At 28.3% G+C, this 14,726-nt stretch overlaps 2 protein-coding genes across 2 annotated transcripts; one reads left to right on the forward strand and one right to left on the reverse strand.

The window, feature by feature from the left end:
* Nucleotides 1-7,064: 7,064 nt before the first annotated feature.
* Nucleotides 7,065-10,953, reverse strand: LOC119683286. Its single transcript, XM_038096933.1, has 2 exons — nt 10,879-10,953; nt 7,065-7,588 (listed from the first exon to the last, which is right to left on the reverse strand). Exons 1-2 carry the CDS (start codon nt 10,951-10,953, stop codon nt 7,082-7,084), a joined length of 582 nt encoding a protein of 193 aa, XP_037952861.1. The 3' UTR covers nt 7,065-7,081.
* A 432-nt stretch (nt 10,954-11,385) lies between these two features.
* Nucleotides 11,386-12,523, forward strand: LOC119672874. The gene is made up of 3 exons (XM_038084036.1): nt 11,386-11,495; nt 11,556-11,870; nt 12,253-12,523. Exons 1-3 carry the CDS (start codon nt 11,424-11,426, stop codon nt 12,466-12,468), a joined length of 603 nt encoding a protein of 200 aa, XP_037939964.1. The 5' UTR covers nt 11,386-11,423; the 3' UTR covers nt 12,469-12,523.
* Nucleotides 12,524-14,726: the final 2,203 nt, after the last annotated feature.

Raw genomic sequence — 14,726 nt, forward strand, 5'->3', positions numbered from 1 at the left:
TTTTTTTAAATATTTTAGTTAACTGAAATAATAATTCTTAAAAGTTAAATTGAATATGATTGAAGAAAGTAAAAGCAATATATTTACAGCATGACACTTTTGATACTGCATCTAATAAAAGTTTTAAACGTTTAATTATAAATTATTAAAAATTTTTTGTGACGTATCACCAACTGTTATCCGTCCGTAATCAATTAGGTTTTCTCAAAGTGATCTAAGTATGTCCATCCAAATTTTAAATTATATTTTTTAGTATTCCAGGAGAATTCAAAAATTAAATTTTGTAAAAGAGAAACGTTTGACTACTTACCGATCAGTAGCTGCGATATCATTAAATATAACCAGAAAAAGTATTGCTAACCCACAAAAAATTGCAAATTTCGGGGTTAAGGTCTTCGCTGATGGAATTAAAATGTACACGGCGTAGTCACTTAATCGTGTTTAATTTGTTTGAGCACAAAATAACCTTAAATTTAAAAATAAACTTATAAAGAATTATAATTCAAATATTGTTTGTCTGTCATAAGCGAAGTCAGCCGAATTTACTAATTGAATTTGCAATGCAAAAGTTTGCTAAGAAAGTTGAATGACATTTGAATAGAAAAGGCGGGGTTATTACACTCGTTAGAGCTTATCAAGTCATGATGAATCTACACAGTGAGCAATGTCCACAGCATTGATTTATATCCTATGGAATTGGTGTTATCATGAAATATCACAACAATTAATAACTGATTTTTTCTGAAAAAAATTTGAAACTATAATTTTATTTACTATATAAGAATTAATATTTGACACATTTTATGTTATTAAAATTCAGAATTAAATTTTGTATATGTTAAGTCACGTGACGTACGTGCTTTTGGCTTATTTTTGCCAAGAACTGAACTCTTTCTATAGCTCCAAATATTTATCTCTGAATTCTAATGCCGATCTTTGTACCGCGTTCGAGTATCTTCTATTGGCAGCACCGTTCTTTGGCCAATTTATGTGAATTGCTTTTTAAATTATTTCAAAAATATATTTTTCTATTCTCAAGATTTTTTCTGTTTGCTACTTTCATATCGCGTTTGATAAAATTCTTCATTAAAATTCCAAAAGCAAAACTTTTAATTCTGATGAACGCGGAATCCGGATTCGATGTATATTCTTCTCGAACATTGTTTCCCAATGTTTACAATTGTTGTTAACTTTTGTTATCAATATATTTGCTTCTATCTTCACTGTAGGCTTAAATAGCATAATTTATGGATTGGGTATTTCCATACATTAAACCAAAAAAAAGTGTGAAAACAATAATTCTATTTGTTTGATTATCATGAGTCACTGTAGGAGATTTGAAATAGAAGTAATAGAATACCATATTGAATTTTTTTCTTTTGGAATATTTAACATTAATTAATAAATTAATCTATTTTAACTTCATTCCCGTATCTAAATTTTTTTATTTTAATTACGTGTAAATTATTTAATTTAGCTATAAACTCTTATTTAAAATTATACAAAAATTTATCTTTTTTAAGTCCGTTGAATAACTTCTTTAAAGTTTAATAACGTACTTTATATTTGAAAACTTCTTATGTAGTATCTATATAAATATATCTTATATATTCATATATCTGAAGTCTGTTGAAAACTTCTTATGTAGTAAATATATAAACCATGATTTTCGCTAAATGCAAATAACAAGAAATAAACACTGCTTTTAATCAAGAAAACCTGCTTTTAACAAAACAAGCCAGAGTGAACTTTACCAATGTACAAAAAAAAAATCAAATCCTGCACTGGAATTTTAGAAAAGATAAACACAAAAATATGAGCTATATCGCAGTTGTGTATTCGACAGTTCTGCCTAAGATATTGCAGAACTCAGTTCTATAGCTACTTGATTCATTATAAATGAATGCTGTCATAATGAGAGACACTTGATTGTCCAAAATGTGAATTCAGTCATCAATTGCTGTCAGTCCATAGTACTTTAAAATACATATTCTTTGGGTTCTAGAATGCAGAAATGCAAGATTTTTGTTCGTTTACCGAACTAATGTATAGTTCAAATATATCAACATATGTTTCTATAAAAAGTGACTAAGCCACAATATCAAGCAACGACATTTTCACACCTGAAAACCACCAATTACCAAAAAATTACAAAGGTTTCTATACATGCACTGATATGAAATTTCAACCATAACAGGTGTTATCACCAGAAACTCGGTTATAGTTCAATATTTAATGAAAGATCCATATATCGGAATCCATATATCTTGTATATTCTCGTTCAAAATATAACCAAAAAATAATAGCGATATTAGTTTAGCTGAAAAATGTTATATATTGCCAGCCTATCACTACAAAAGTTACTACAATTTGTAATATTGACAAAATGGTTCAACTATAATTCTGAGTTATATATCATGTTCTGAGTTATATTCGACATCATATAAGCGAATTTTGCCTGTATGTATGTGATGACCAATGAAAACCTAATCGTTGGTGCTTAAGTAAAATAGGAAGAAGAATAAAGGGAAAAATTCACCTTGTTTTAAATCTGTAATATATTATCTTAAATTACAAATAATCTCTAACTATGTACCCTCAGTAGCATTTTTCGCCTGTATGTTGGAGCTAATCACTGGAAGCCGACGACTACTTACACCTACGAAAGTGAAATATATTGGAAAAAGTAGGGAAGTATTTTGAAATATTGACAACTTGATTTATAACTAGTTGTATATACTTCCTGATTCTAGTCCATATCTGTAAAATATACTATTACATTTTTATTCACTTCCATCAAATTTCAAATATACTCTAACTTTATATACTTGATGGCCGTTTTATGTTAATTCGTTTTTTCCAATATGGATGTAAAATACCGAAAAAAATTTCATATTAAATTGTCAGCTAAATAAATTATTGGATAGGAAAAACAATTGCTCGAAAGTGTCGGTTAGTCTCGAACTTCAACAAAAAATAATTAATGAAATAATTAAACGTTTCCAATCAATTTATGTCAAAAAATGTTTACCACCTGCAAATAAAATATCGTCTGAATAAAACACCAATAAAAATTTACCAACAAGCCGTGGCATCAATTATTGATATTTCCAGTGGGTTTCATTCGAAATTAAATTCAAATTTATTGAATGTTTTTTATGTATCAATTTTAATTTTGCTTTTTTCATTTTTAAATATTTGCATTTTATTCGAATTTTTTTAAGTTCCTCGAGTCTTCACAGCACGCGAAAAATAAATAAATTTCATCAAATATCTTTTGGACTTTTAATTAAAACGTATAAAATGAATTTAAGACTATTTTCAAACGATTCAATACTTAGCTCATTTCGAGAAAAGAACAGATTTTGCATAAATATGAGCTTCTATTGAATTTTGTATCTAATTTGGAAATATAAGCGTTTTGTTAATTCAGATTCATACACCTTCAATTCGAAGTAAATTTGTAAATGATTAAATTTCTACAAATTCAACTATTAACATTTGGAATTATGTTCACTTTAAATTTCATTTTCAACTCTTAATTAAAATTTGTCGTCTTGCAAAAAAAAAGCAGTCATGTGAAAAATAAAATTAAATTATCCAATAATTTATAGATATTACAAGAGACGATAGCTGCAGGCTTTCATGAGAAGAAGAGGAAACAGCAACACATTCTTTGTCACTGTGATAGTCTCGCCATACTCCGACTTTGGTACTCATTAGTCCACTTATAACTGAATTAGGCAACATATCTTCAAGGGACATCAGGACGTTTTTAACTGCTACTCGTCTATGCAACTAAACTTTGTCTAATTCCATCTAGATTAGTATGTCATCAAAGACTATAATATTTTTATGCTACTGTGACATATTCTTTCTACAATCTTTGCCTTTCGAAATCCAACTCACTCAACACCTGACACCAGTTAACCTAATGTAGGCGGATTATACTATACCTATATACAATCGTACAAAAATTAAGCAATAAGTAAACAACATTGATTGAGTAATACACAATTTTTTTAATTGTGATATTTATTTCTCTCTGATTAATATAATATGTTATATATATATAACACAATTTACTACCGTATTCTATTACTGTATAATAAAAACTACAAACTTTAAATGCTTATGGTCGTTTTCTTTATATTTAAAATGTATGAAAATAGCTTCCCTTATACGGAAGCTAATAAATCACAAATTAAATATTTTTATTGTTCCCGAAATTAATTAAAATGATTTCTCTTCCATAATTCTACATAAACAACTAATGTATCTAACTGATTTAGTGTCTTCAGTAAAATGCGTATAGAGTAATTGAACTCAAGTCTTTAAAAATCAGGGATAAAATTCCTAATTATTACACGTTTTTATTACTAAGAAAAAAGCCATTTGTGATAGTTCTCTACTCAAAACATTGAAACACCCGAAATTTTTTATATAGACATCCGTGTACGCTATGTATTATGCAGGACATTGACCCACCTTTGTTTTTAATTCTTCACTATATTCGAACAGGATCATAAGAAACTCATTTGCGTCATCCTGAGCCTTGTAAGATATGTTGACGATTTCTTCAAAGGAATTATTTTATATTTAAATTATTGAATAGTATTACAACAAAAAATATTGCGATTATAATCATATCATAACATCATAACATATCTCTTGAAATTATTGTAAACAGTAAATACAGTTTCTTTTTAATTTCTCTTAAATTTGAAATAACGAAATGGAAACGATGTAAACTCAAGTTCCTACAAAATAACTCCACTTTGTTTGACCTCAGTTTTTAATATAAAAAAAAATAAAAATAAGTTTTGAGTTTAATTTATATATTTTGAATCTTAGGAACTGTTCCTACTTTTAAATTCTAAGTACTCCTAAGATGTATTTTATATCTCCTGATTAAATGATTTGTTGATAATTCTGTTACAATAATTCATCGAACACAAAATTATACAAGTTTCTAAATTGGCATTTTAATAGCTTTTGCAGAAGAAGCTAATATTTACCTATCTTATTTCGCATATTCTGGAGACCATTAATGTTTAATTTTATAGCAATGCTATACAGCCTTATATAAATATTACATATAATAAATATACATCAATTCAGCGGTTTAGTAGTTAATTTAATTTTAACAATTCTTTCGTATATTGGTAACCCTGAAAATTAAAGTTTAATAAAATTGTTGTGGCCTATGTTCCTTCTTTTTTTATACCGATTACATACATTAGAAAAAATCATGTAGATCGAAATTCGAAGATATTCAATTTAAAACAAATTTGTATGATGGCAACCCTAAACGCTTATTAACTCACTATGAAAATAAGTGCAACTTATATTTAGTAGCTTTATACAGAGACTACTTACTTACTTACTTACATACCTAATTGGCCATTAAAGACTTTAGTACCCTTAACCGTGTACAGTTGCATCATCCAGCCAACTCGAACAGTAAGTTACTATCACCAGTTCATAGTACCGAGGGGCTAAATCATCAAGATCACTACTACCGGAAATTCGGATGCCTTTGACCGCTTTTTCCACTAGGGGTATACTTACCTAACGAACTCCACCCTCCTCTCTTCCCACCTAGCCCTATCTACAAACGATCTTAAAATAAATGTGACAATATTAATATTTACCTAAAGATATAAGTATGTAAGTACAATTTCATTCAAATATATTACTTTATAGCAAATTTTCTGGAATAACTCAAAAATTTCACTTTATATAAGTCTAGATATTAAAAACTGATCTACTTTGATAATGCAATCCCGGCGTGATGAGTTCTAAAATTTCAAGAATATGATAAATAACTTGATCTTATAGTTTAATGTAAATCGGAAGGACTTGTATTTTTTGTGTTATAAAATATCCTATCTTAGTAGAATGTAGATACTTATTAATAATTAATTTTTTTTTAATACTGATACTATGCTGTTAACTCTAAGCGAAAGAGAACTGTAATAATTTGAACTAGTTTCACTGATGTGAACTACGTAACTAGAAAATTAATCACAATTCTTGGGTGTTGAAACCATAAAACAACACGAGTAGTCACTTCGGAGTGCAAAAACCATGGATCTCAACTGTCAACATGAATTTGGAATAATTAAAATATCAAAAGTTTAAATGCCGCCTTTTTCTGTGTCACAAAATGTATGTATGATACGATACGAATAAGCGTTTCTAAATTTCTTAACCTTCGCCTAAAATTTATGACTCATTTTTGCTCCATTGCATATATTAATGCTCGTTTATAAAATGTGTACTGAATCCTTAATTGTGAATATGTAGATAAAAATATTTATTACACTCGAACAAATGGCCTATCAAGTCAATGAGCACTTGAGTCATTAAGTGCCTCAGTTCCGAATCCAGCTAAGTGTTTGAATTAGAATTTTATTTCAATTTGTGCTTAGTAAATCCAGCTCATGAAGAAAAGGTTAATAAATTTTGTCGGGAAGACTTTTTCAGTAAAAGCAGATTTTTGTCTTTCAAGAAGCCGCAACGTGTGAAACTTTAAATTTGATATTTAAATTTTTCACAAGCAACTTTTTTGAAATTTTAACAAAATGTAATCAAAGCTATTGCACCTTTTACGACAACTAAAATTTCCTTTTTTCATCGGGAAATTAAAAAGGAGTTTGATTGCAAAAATTGCAAATTTTCAAAATTCAATATAAGTGAATCATCAATTTTATCGTGCGCAGACAGTTTGTCACCAGCATAAGCATACGATTTCACAGATGAGTAAGTAATCACATCAGACAAAGCAAAGAAAATGTGCTGAATACTAAAAGATACATTCTCACATGCGAGTATACCTTGCATTCTTTATCTTCAAGTATCTTTTTTTGGTGTTTTTTTCTTCAGAGGCGTGAATTTAAATTGAGATATACAGTTTTTATTGGTTTTGGAAGCAGATCGTAATATGAAAATTTTTTTAAAAATTATTTGATTTAAGAAAATAGTAAATAATTGCAGTTTTATACATATAGGAAAAATTTATTTCACATTCCTTATGTCAATTAACAATTCACTTTCTTGCTATGTAATGATTTGAAAATCAACCTAAACTAAACATTTTAAGGTTATTGAAGCCCTTGGATTTATCTATTTTGCCATTCAAACGACCTTGGAAGACCATTTTGCCATTCGGCAAATCCATTTTGATGTCAACAATGAAATTAGTCTCGGGTACATAACTGGGTAATATTTCCTCATCAGCATGGTATTCATGTAGTGAATAAATCCCTCTTTTAATTGGACAGGTTTTGATGAAATTACCACTTTTCAGTATATTTTCGTAGATTACACGTAACACGGGTTCCATTGAACGTTGCTTTAAGAAATTGCACATATTGACCGATCGGTTTAAGAGTGCCGTGTAATTTCCTTCGCTTGCTTCAAGTGCAATCGCGTACTTCAGATGTATGTCATTAATATCTTCTAGAACATTAAAAACAACATCCAAAGTAGTTTCGTCAGTTTTATTGTGAATTTTAATTTTCACATCAATCATATCTGAATTGAATTTAAACGGAAATGAAGTGAAAAGTACATTAAACGAACGCTGAAAAGATAATAAAATTAATATGTTATAATAATAATAAATATAGGATAATAAAAAGTTAGTTAAATATGTTATATTCTTATCAGAAATATATTAATTGTTATATTAAAATTGTAATAACTAAATTAATATTAAGTAATATTAATGAAGTAGATATTAAGTATATATATATAATTTCATCAGGATGTGTACATTTCAGGGAATTATAGTTTTTTCAGGCACATACTTTAATTATTTTATTTTTTATAAAAATTTTTTAATAATAGTTTAGTGTATATATGTATGTCGCATCAAAACTTTTTGTTCTGCTGAATTACAGTATCTAGTAAATAATCTTCTAAAGAAACTACACCTAACAAATTCCATAATTTGCAAAAACATAAATGGCTTTTATATAATATTTTTATATGCATTATTTTGTATTTGATTTATTTATTTTAATAGTTAACAGGAACTAGTTATCACACCCTCTTAAATATTTTACGAAGGCGTATAATTTCAGTTCATCAATAAAAAGAACAAAAGACAATATCTCTGCAATAAGAGGCGCATTTGCTTAATAAGAATAAGAGAATCTTTTTTATTTTCGCAATTCTATAATTCCGAATTGGATATAACTTTGAGGATTTTTGCATTATGTGTAATCCTCTATATTAAAATACACACCCTAAAAAGACAAAGAATACGTATTGATTTTATGTTTCAAAAACTATTAGTTTTTTCTGGGATAGAAAATTGTTATTCCCTTTAAATGCTAGAAAGATGGCTTCCTTTCACGATTTTAAAGAAAAAACAACTTATTTCTATACCAAAAGTATGCTCTTCTGCTGGTAAACAGCAGGCACATACGATTCAGATGGAATTATCTATGGGATACAGACACCTGTATATATAGTGATGCATACAAGTGATCAAAAATTTAATAGGTTTTTTCATATTTTGTCAGCTAATATCACGTCTATGAACTCACATTAAACACTTAATTTCAAAATTAGCATATACGTCAAGCTAAACAAAATAAATATAAAGAAAGAGATAACTAACGGGCTACTAGAGTTCTCAATAACACTTTCTGGAGGTAAGTAGAGGTAATACTTTTCTTCTATTAATAAGAAGAGAGGGGAAAACCAGATCAGGATGCTGAATTTGATAATTCAATGACTTTTTAATAAAAGACATTTTTTTTTGGAAAAAGCCATTTTTTTTCATTGTCTTCTTTTAATTTGATATCCTAACTTGAGTACTAAATTCCGACAATTAAACTCTGTATAAATATAATTATCCATTATGTCAAAATTTGATGGAGCATACCTATGTCAATTTTTGATGTTGTTACATATATTAAGCTTAAGAAAACAATATGAATGAGTTAATATCAGTCAAAAACCAAACTATGTACTATCAATGAACATTTTTTAAATGACTGATCCTAATCGTAGGAAAATAAGACCTTCTATATTTTATATCGGATATTATTTTAGCTATATGAAAACGATTGATATCTATATGATAGCTATGGGTTTGACAGCTAAGAACTATAAAACTGTATTGACATTTCCGTTCAGTAAAGTTTGGCAATTCATCATGAATCGTTTAATGCTACAACAACGCTTCCAAATTTACTATGAAAAAAGAATAAGTTCATACAGCACTTCGTTCATTTTACGGTTAACATAATCGGCCGAGTAAACAAGCAATATGTGCAATTATTGATCGTTTTCTCACTAATTTTACTCTTTTCAATTTAAAATCATCTATGCATCCATTGAAATTGGATGTTTGATGCGGCTTGCACGCTGACGGCATCATCGATCCTTATTTTTTTCGAAATGAGGAATGAGCTCATTTCGAGCTATCGAGCCATTCCAGAAAATTTTTGTTTCCAAAAATTAATCAGTTATCGGTTCCAACATCTTACCATACAGCGCGCTTAACGATGAATATAATGTGAAATCAATTTACTAAAAACTTTGTTTCAGGTCCTGTTAACTGCTACCCTTTTTCGTACGATTTAACGCCTCTCGATTTCTTTCTATGGGGATATGTTAAGTCATTAGTTTATACCGATAAACCAACAGTTCTTGACCATTGACGATTGATGTCATAAGGTCGCAATAATTGCAAAAAATAGTCAAAAATTGAACTGATCGAATAGACCATAAAACTCGTAACAGTGGCGGACATATGTCGGAAATGCCATGAAATTATCTACCAAATTATAATAAAAAAAATTTCATTCCAATAATATCTCTATATTCCATTATCATTTTAAGTTCTCATACAGCAGAAAAAACACCATATATTAGGAAAGGCAGTACACGTCACAGCTGAAGCTGGGTTATATTTATTTTATTACTGCACACAAAGAACAATAATATTTAATAATAGAACAATAATAGTAGAGACAGAATACACTGTCTGCTAAAATAAAAAATGTAAACAGATATATCTGGAATAATTCTTAATAATTAATAACAATGCCTACCAATATAAAATGCATATTCAATGTAACATTTATACAAACTTGTTTTTAGTACTCAACAATATTTCTTTCCCCAGAAATTTGACTTTTTTCTGAAATTTTTTTTTGACAAAACTTTGATAAAAAATTGGAACTGACTACTAAGGGTTCATAGATAAAGGTCTAATCTACAAAAAACTTATTTTTGCCGGTGTAAGAGGCATCCAAACATACATCCTTTAGAAAACCCTAATGAGGTTTTTCATGAAATTTCTGTTTACGAAAAAGTAAGCCAGAGTTATCTTAAATATAAATTGTGGGTTTTCTATACAATAAAAATATGAAGTATTTTATAAATACTATTTGGTAGAGGTGTTCATATTTACTTAATCGTATATACATACTTAGAACTTATCAAAAATTAATATTTTGATATTTAGTTATTTAGATACTATAATTATTGAACCATTGCATATCGCTAAGAAGGAAATATAACGGTCAAGTTCTCTTGACATAAAAATTAATACAAAATGTTAGTGGATACCGATGAAATTTTTATAATTAATTGTTCAGCAATTGAATACCCTTCAGTTTGTTGCAAAGGTTAGTATTTATACTATATTAGTATTATACTAATTACATGTATAGAATGTGCAGTTTATGTTATTTTATTAGAACACTTTAATTCACGAGTATTTAATTATAAGTCTCTTAAATGTAATTATTCGCTATTAAAAGTTAATGATCATATTTATAATAATTTACCAATTAATTGAAATGGATAGATGAACAAAATATTGAGTTATAAACCAGTTATCAAAACACTTACCCATCCAAGTGCAGTATTACTGCAGAGAAATAAAATTATACCAAAAGCGATTAAAATTTTCACTTCTAACTTCATAGCTACACAAAATTTAACTGATGAAAAATTTTCACTATGCAGAAAATATAATTCATATCTTCTTTAATATTTTTATGAAAAAATAATGGAAAATTCTGCATGACAAACTATTTCCGCCTTATCGAAAAATCAGTATGATGTCATCGCCAATGAAAATGATAAAAATAAATATGATATCATGAAGTATTAAAAATCATTTATGAAGGCAATTTAAAAGCTCCATTGAACCATTAAATCTAAAAAGCAATCAAAAATCATTCAATTCTGTTTGAGCGGAAAATTGCGTTACAGGTTTTTCATTTTCTACTTTTATTTTATAATTCCACATAATAATAATTAAAACAAAAGCGTAATCTATATGCCATCTCCACCGGCTTTTGTTATAAAAACTTAAATGTTTTAGGAGTTTATAAACATTATTGAAGCAGTTTTTGGTTTGGTGAAGAACTTTTCCAACAATTGCTCTCAAAATGGCGCGCCTAACGAATATTTTCCTATTTCAAGTGGTCCTCATAGTCTGCGTTATCGCCATACAGGCAGAGGTAACTCAAATCTAAAGTTTTTCCTTTTTAATTGAAAAATAAAATTAATTTATTTTACAGAAAGTCATGCGCCCAAAATTCAAGGATGTTAAAATTTGGAGTGACAGCGCTTATGTCACACGTAGTGTCACCTTTGATGCCAATGATCCGCATATAAATTACACCATTAATGTGTTGAAAGAAATACATGATCTAGATCTGCATATTGAAGCTTCGGTAACACAGAAATTGGACTCAACTTACTTTTTTTCAGCAAACTCAACAGTTAATCTTTGTCGCATACTAAATTGGAAAGCTCAATCCCCGATCGGTAATTTGATTCATGCTTATCTTAAGGAATACGGAAATCTTGTAGAATCTTGTCCAATTCCAAAGGTAGGTGTTTTTACCATTTTGTTTAGCATTTCATCACACATCATAAACTGTATAACTTATCACTATTTCTCGACAAAAGTTTGTTTGAAAGTTTGCTTGGCATTAAAAATGTACTTTAAATAGGACAATTTTTGGGTTCAACAAACTAAATAACTTATTTACTCATAGTAAAATTAAAAACATAAATATTCTTTTGAAAGCTTTCGTAAATTAAACAGAAATTTTTTTCTCAAATAACCTCAATTTATTCTAATTTTCTCATAGCCTTCCTCATTAACATCATCACAAAAATGTTGTCATAAACAAATCATATCTATAAATATTGCATATATTTTTTTAGGGAAAATATAAATTCCAAAAATATTTTTCACGTAAATTGCAGGGCACCTATTTTATACACAAATTCTGGTTACCTGAAGATCCATCCCTTGCCGTACTACCAGAGGTTGACTTTGAGTTGAACATCTCCGCACACATGTTGGATGCTAACAAGAAACGAACTTTGATTGCAAATGATCACATCACTGGAGAAGCAGTTGTCCAGGATGTAACCAACGTAAAGCGTGGTATTTTAGCCATGTTACCACAAGCTGGCTAAGTTGCTTAAAAGATCTGAATAAAGTCTCCTTGTTGTGATTCTTAAATGTTTTATGAAATGCAATAAAAAATTGCCCAGAAATATAATTTGTGTACTTTGCTTATTTTATACATAGTATATATGGTAGAGAAATTTCCAAGAGTAGTGAACTACAACAACAAAAAATTTTTGTCAAATTACTTTAATTAATTGGATATTAGGCTGACCATACAGCTGTTTCGAGTATTGCCAAGTACCCATAATCAGTGGTCTTGGAATAATATCTTGTATTTAATTATTCGTAAATAATTTTTTGAGACTACAATTACCAAGGGTTAAACTCGTGCACTGCAAAACTTGAAGCTCAGAGTCAGCCTTCGTTAGTCAACTGACGCAAAGCCATACTTATTATATATGTTAATAGGTATTAAAATAGTATATATACTATATATGTCAATATATACTATGTGCGTATTATAATCATTAAACGAAACGCAAACAAGAATATAAATGCAATATGATTATATATGAGTATTCTTAACATATGTGCTTAGTGTCTTATTTTAAAGAAAGTTCTGTTTTCTAGAAAAAGTGGGGATTTAACATGTTTGCTCTAAATGTTGCATGCTTTGTACAGATGAAAAGATGTCAAGCACTTTTTTCATTTTCTTACAACTGCAATGAATAGCATTAAAAGGAATATTCATCCAAAAGGAAAGTAAAAGAATAGCATATCCTCTATAAGAATAATTGCTTTACAGGGTATGGTTATAAAATCTTTAAAATAAGTGTTCTTTATGGGGAGATTTTAACAAATGCTTTTGAATTGTTAGTTCCGGCCCAAATCTTTCAAAAATATCAAATATGTTCCCGAGGCAATCCACCTGGCTAGTTCAATCAGTATGAAACATATCCAATGTTCCTTTGACCAGAAACCTGAAAAAAACAAATGTTGGACAGAATCGAAATTTCATTTAGATAATTTTAACAACCAAAAATGAAAAATGGAATAATTACCAATACTCAATACTGTACATATGTATTAATATATAATACTGTATAGCCATAAATTCAACTAATAAAAATGTATACTTATAAGAATAATAATAACCACTTACTTTATAGTCCATGATGCTATAAATTTAGCTCGAACTAATTTTTAATCAAAAATCAAAGAAATAAATAATAAAAATTCCATTATATGACATAAATCATGAATCGTGACTAAATTCAATTGAAAAGATTGGCACTCAACTTAAAATTTGCATTATGGAATCAGTAAAATTATAAAAATCACTTCTAAATTAATCTGCTTAAAATTCATATCAGTTATTGACTTTGATTTTAAAGTCAATAGCTAATTTTTCATAAAATGTCATAAAGTCGATTATGCAAAATGAGGATTTTTTGATGCACATAAAGACAATTTACGAGTATAAGTGACATTGATATATTTAAATTATAAAAAATTAAATATTCGGATATAATAAATTTAAGATATTTCGCTTTTTAATTTCATTGCTTTTTTATTTCAATTTTTATGACATTTAGAAGTGGCAAGAATATCACATTAAATTGAAAGAGGAATCTCCAATGAAGTTTATCGTTTTAAAAACTTATAATGCAAATTATAACTTTTCGATGTCTACTATTGAGTCACGGAGAGAATGTGCTTCCATAAGCTTTAAAATTTGTCAAAATGTTAATATAAATTAAATATTATATTAAATAACAATTATTTAATATAAAAAAGATTATTACAGTCATCTGTAGTACTATCTAAACTGTATCTGATGTCTGAAAAGATAATCACACAACAACAAGTAAGCTTTTAAATAATTTGTGAAAGAATACGTTTAATATTTGTACAATAAATCTCATATCGAATTATACAATTTATAGGCTATTTCAAAAAAAAAATGCAAACTGAGGTATTATTTTGATAAGACATAAGTCCACGCAATTGAATTATGTCTAAGGAAATACAGATGGAAAAACACCACAGCAAAAAACGTATATATTTTCTTTGACAGTTAGCACTTCTAGCACTAAGCACATCTCGAGTAAATTCAAAACTTGTATAGGAATGCCTCCAACCTCTTAAAGATCTTACTGAAAGAAAATGCCGTCACTTAATATGGATGCCAGGACCCAGCGAAATTGAGAAAAACGAGAAAGCCGATAAACTAGCCAGAAAAGAAACGGCCAAATATTTTATTTGGACTAAACCATTCTGCGATCCTTCATGCAGCTTCTTTAAACTCAAAATTAATGAATGG

This window comes from Teleopsis dalmanni, chromosome 1 (assembly GCF_002237135.1).
Source record: "Teleopsis dalmanni isolate 2A chromosome 1, ASM223713v2, whole genome shotgun sequence".
NCBI lineage: Eukaryota > Metazoa > Arthropoda > Insecta > Diptera > Diopsidae > Teleopsis > Teleopsis dalmanni.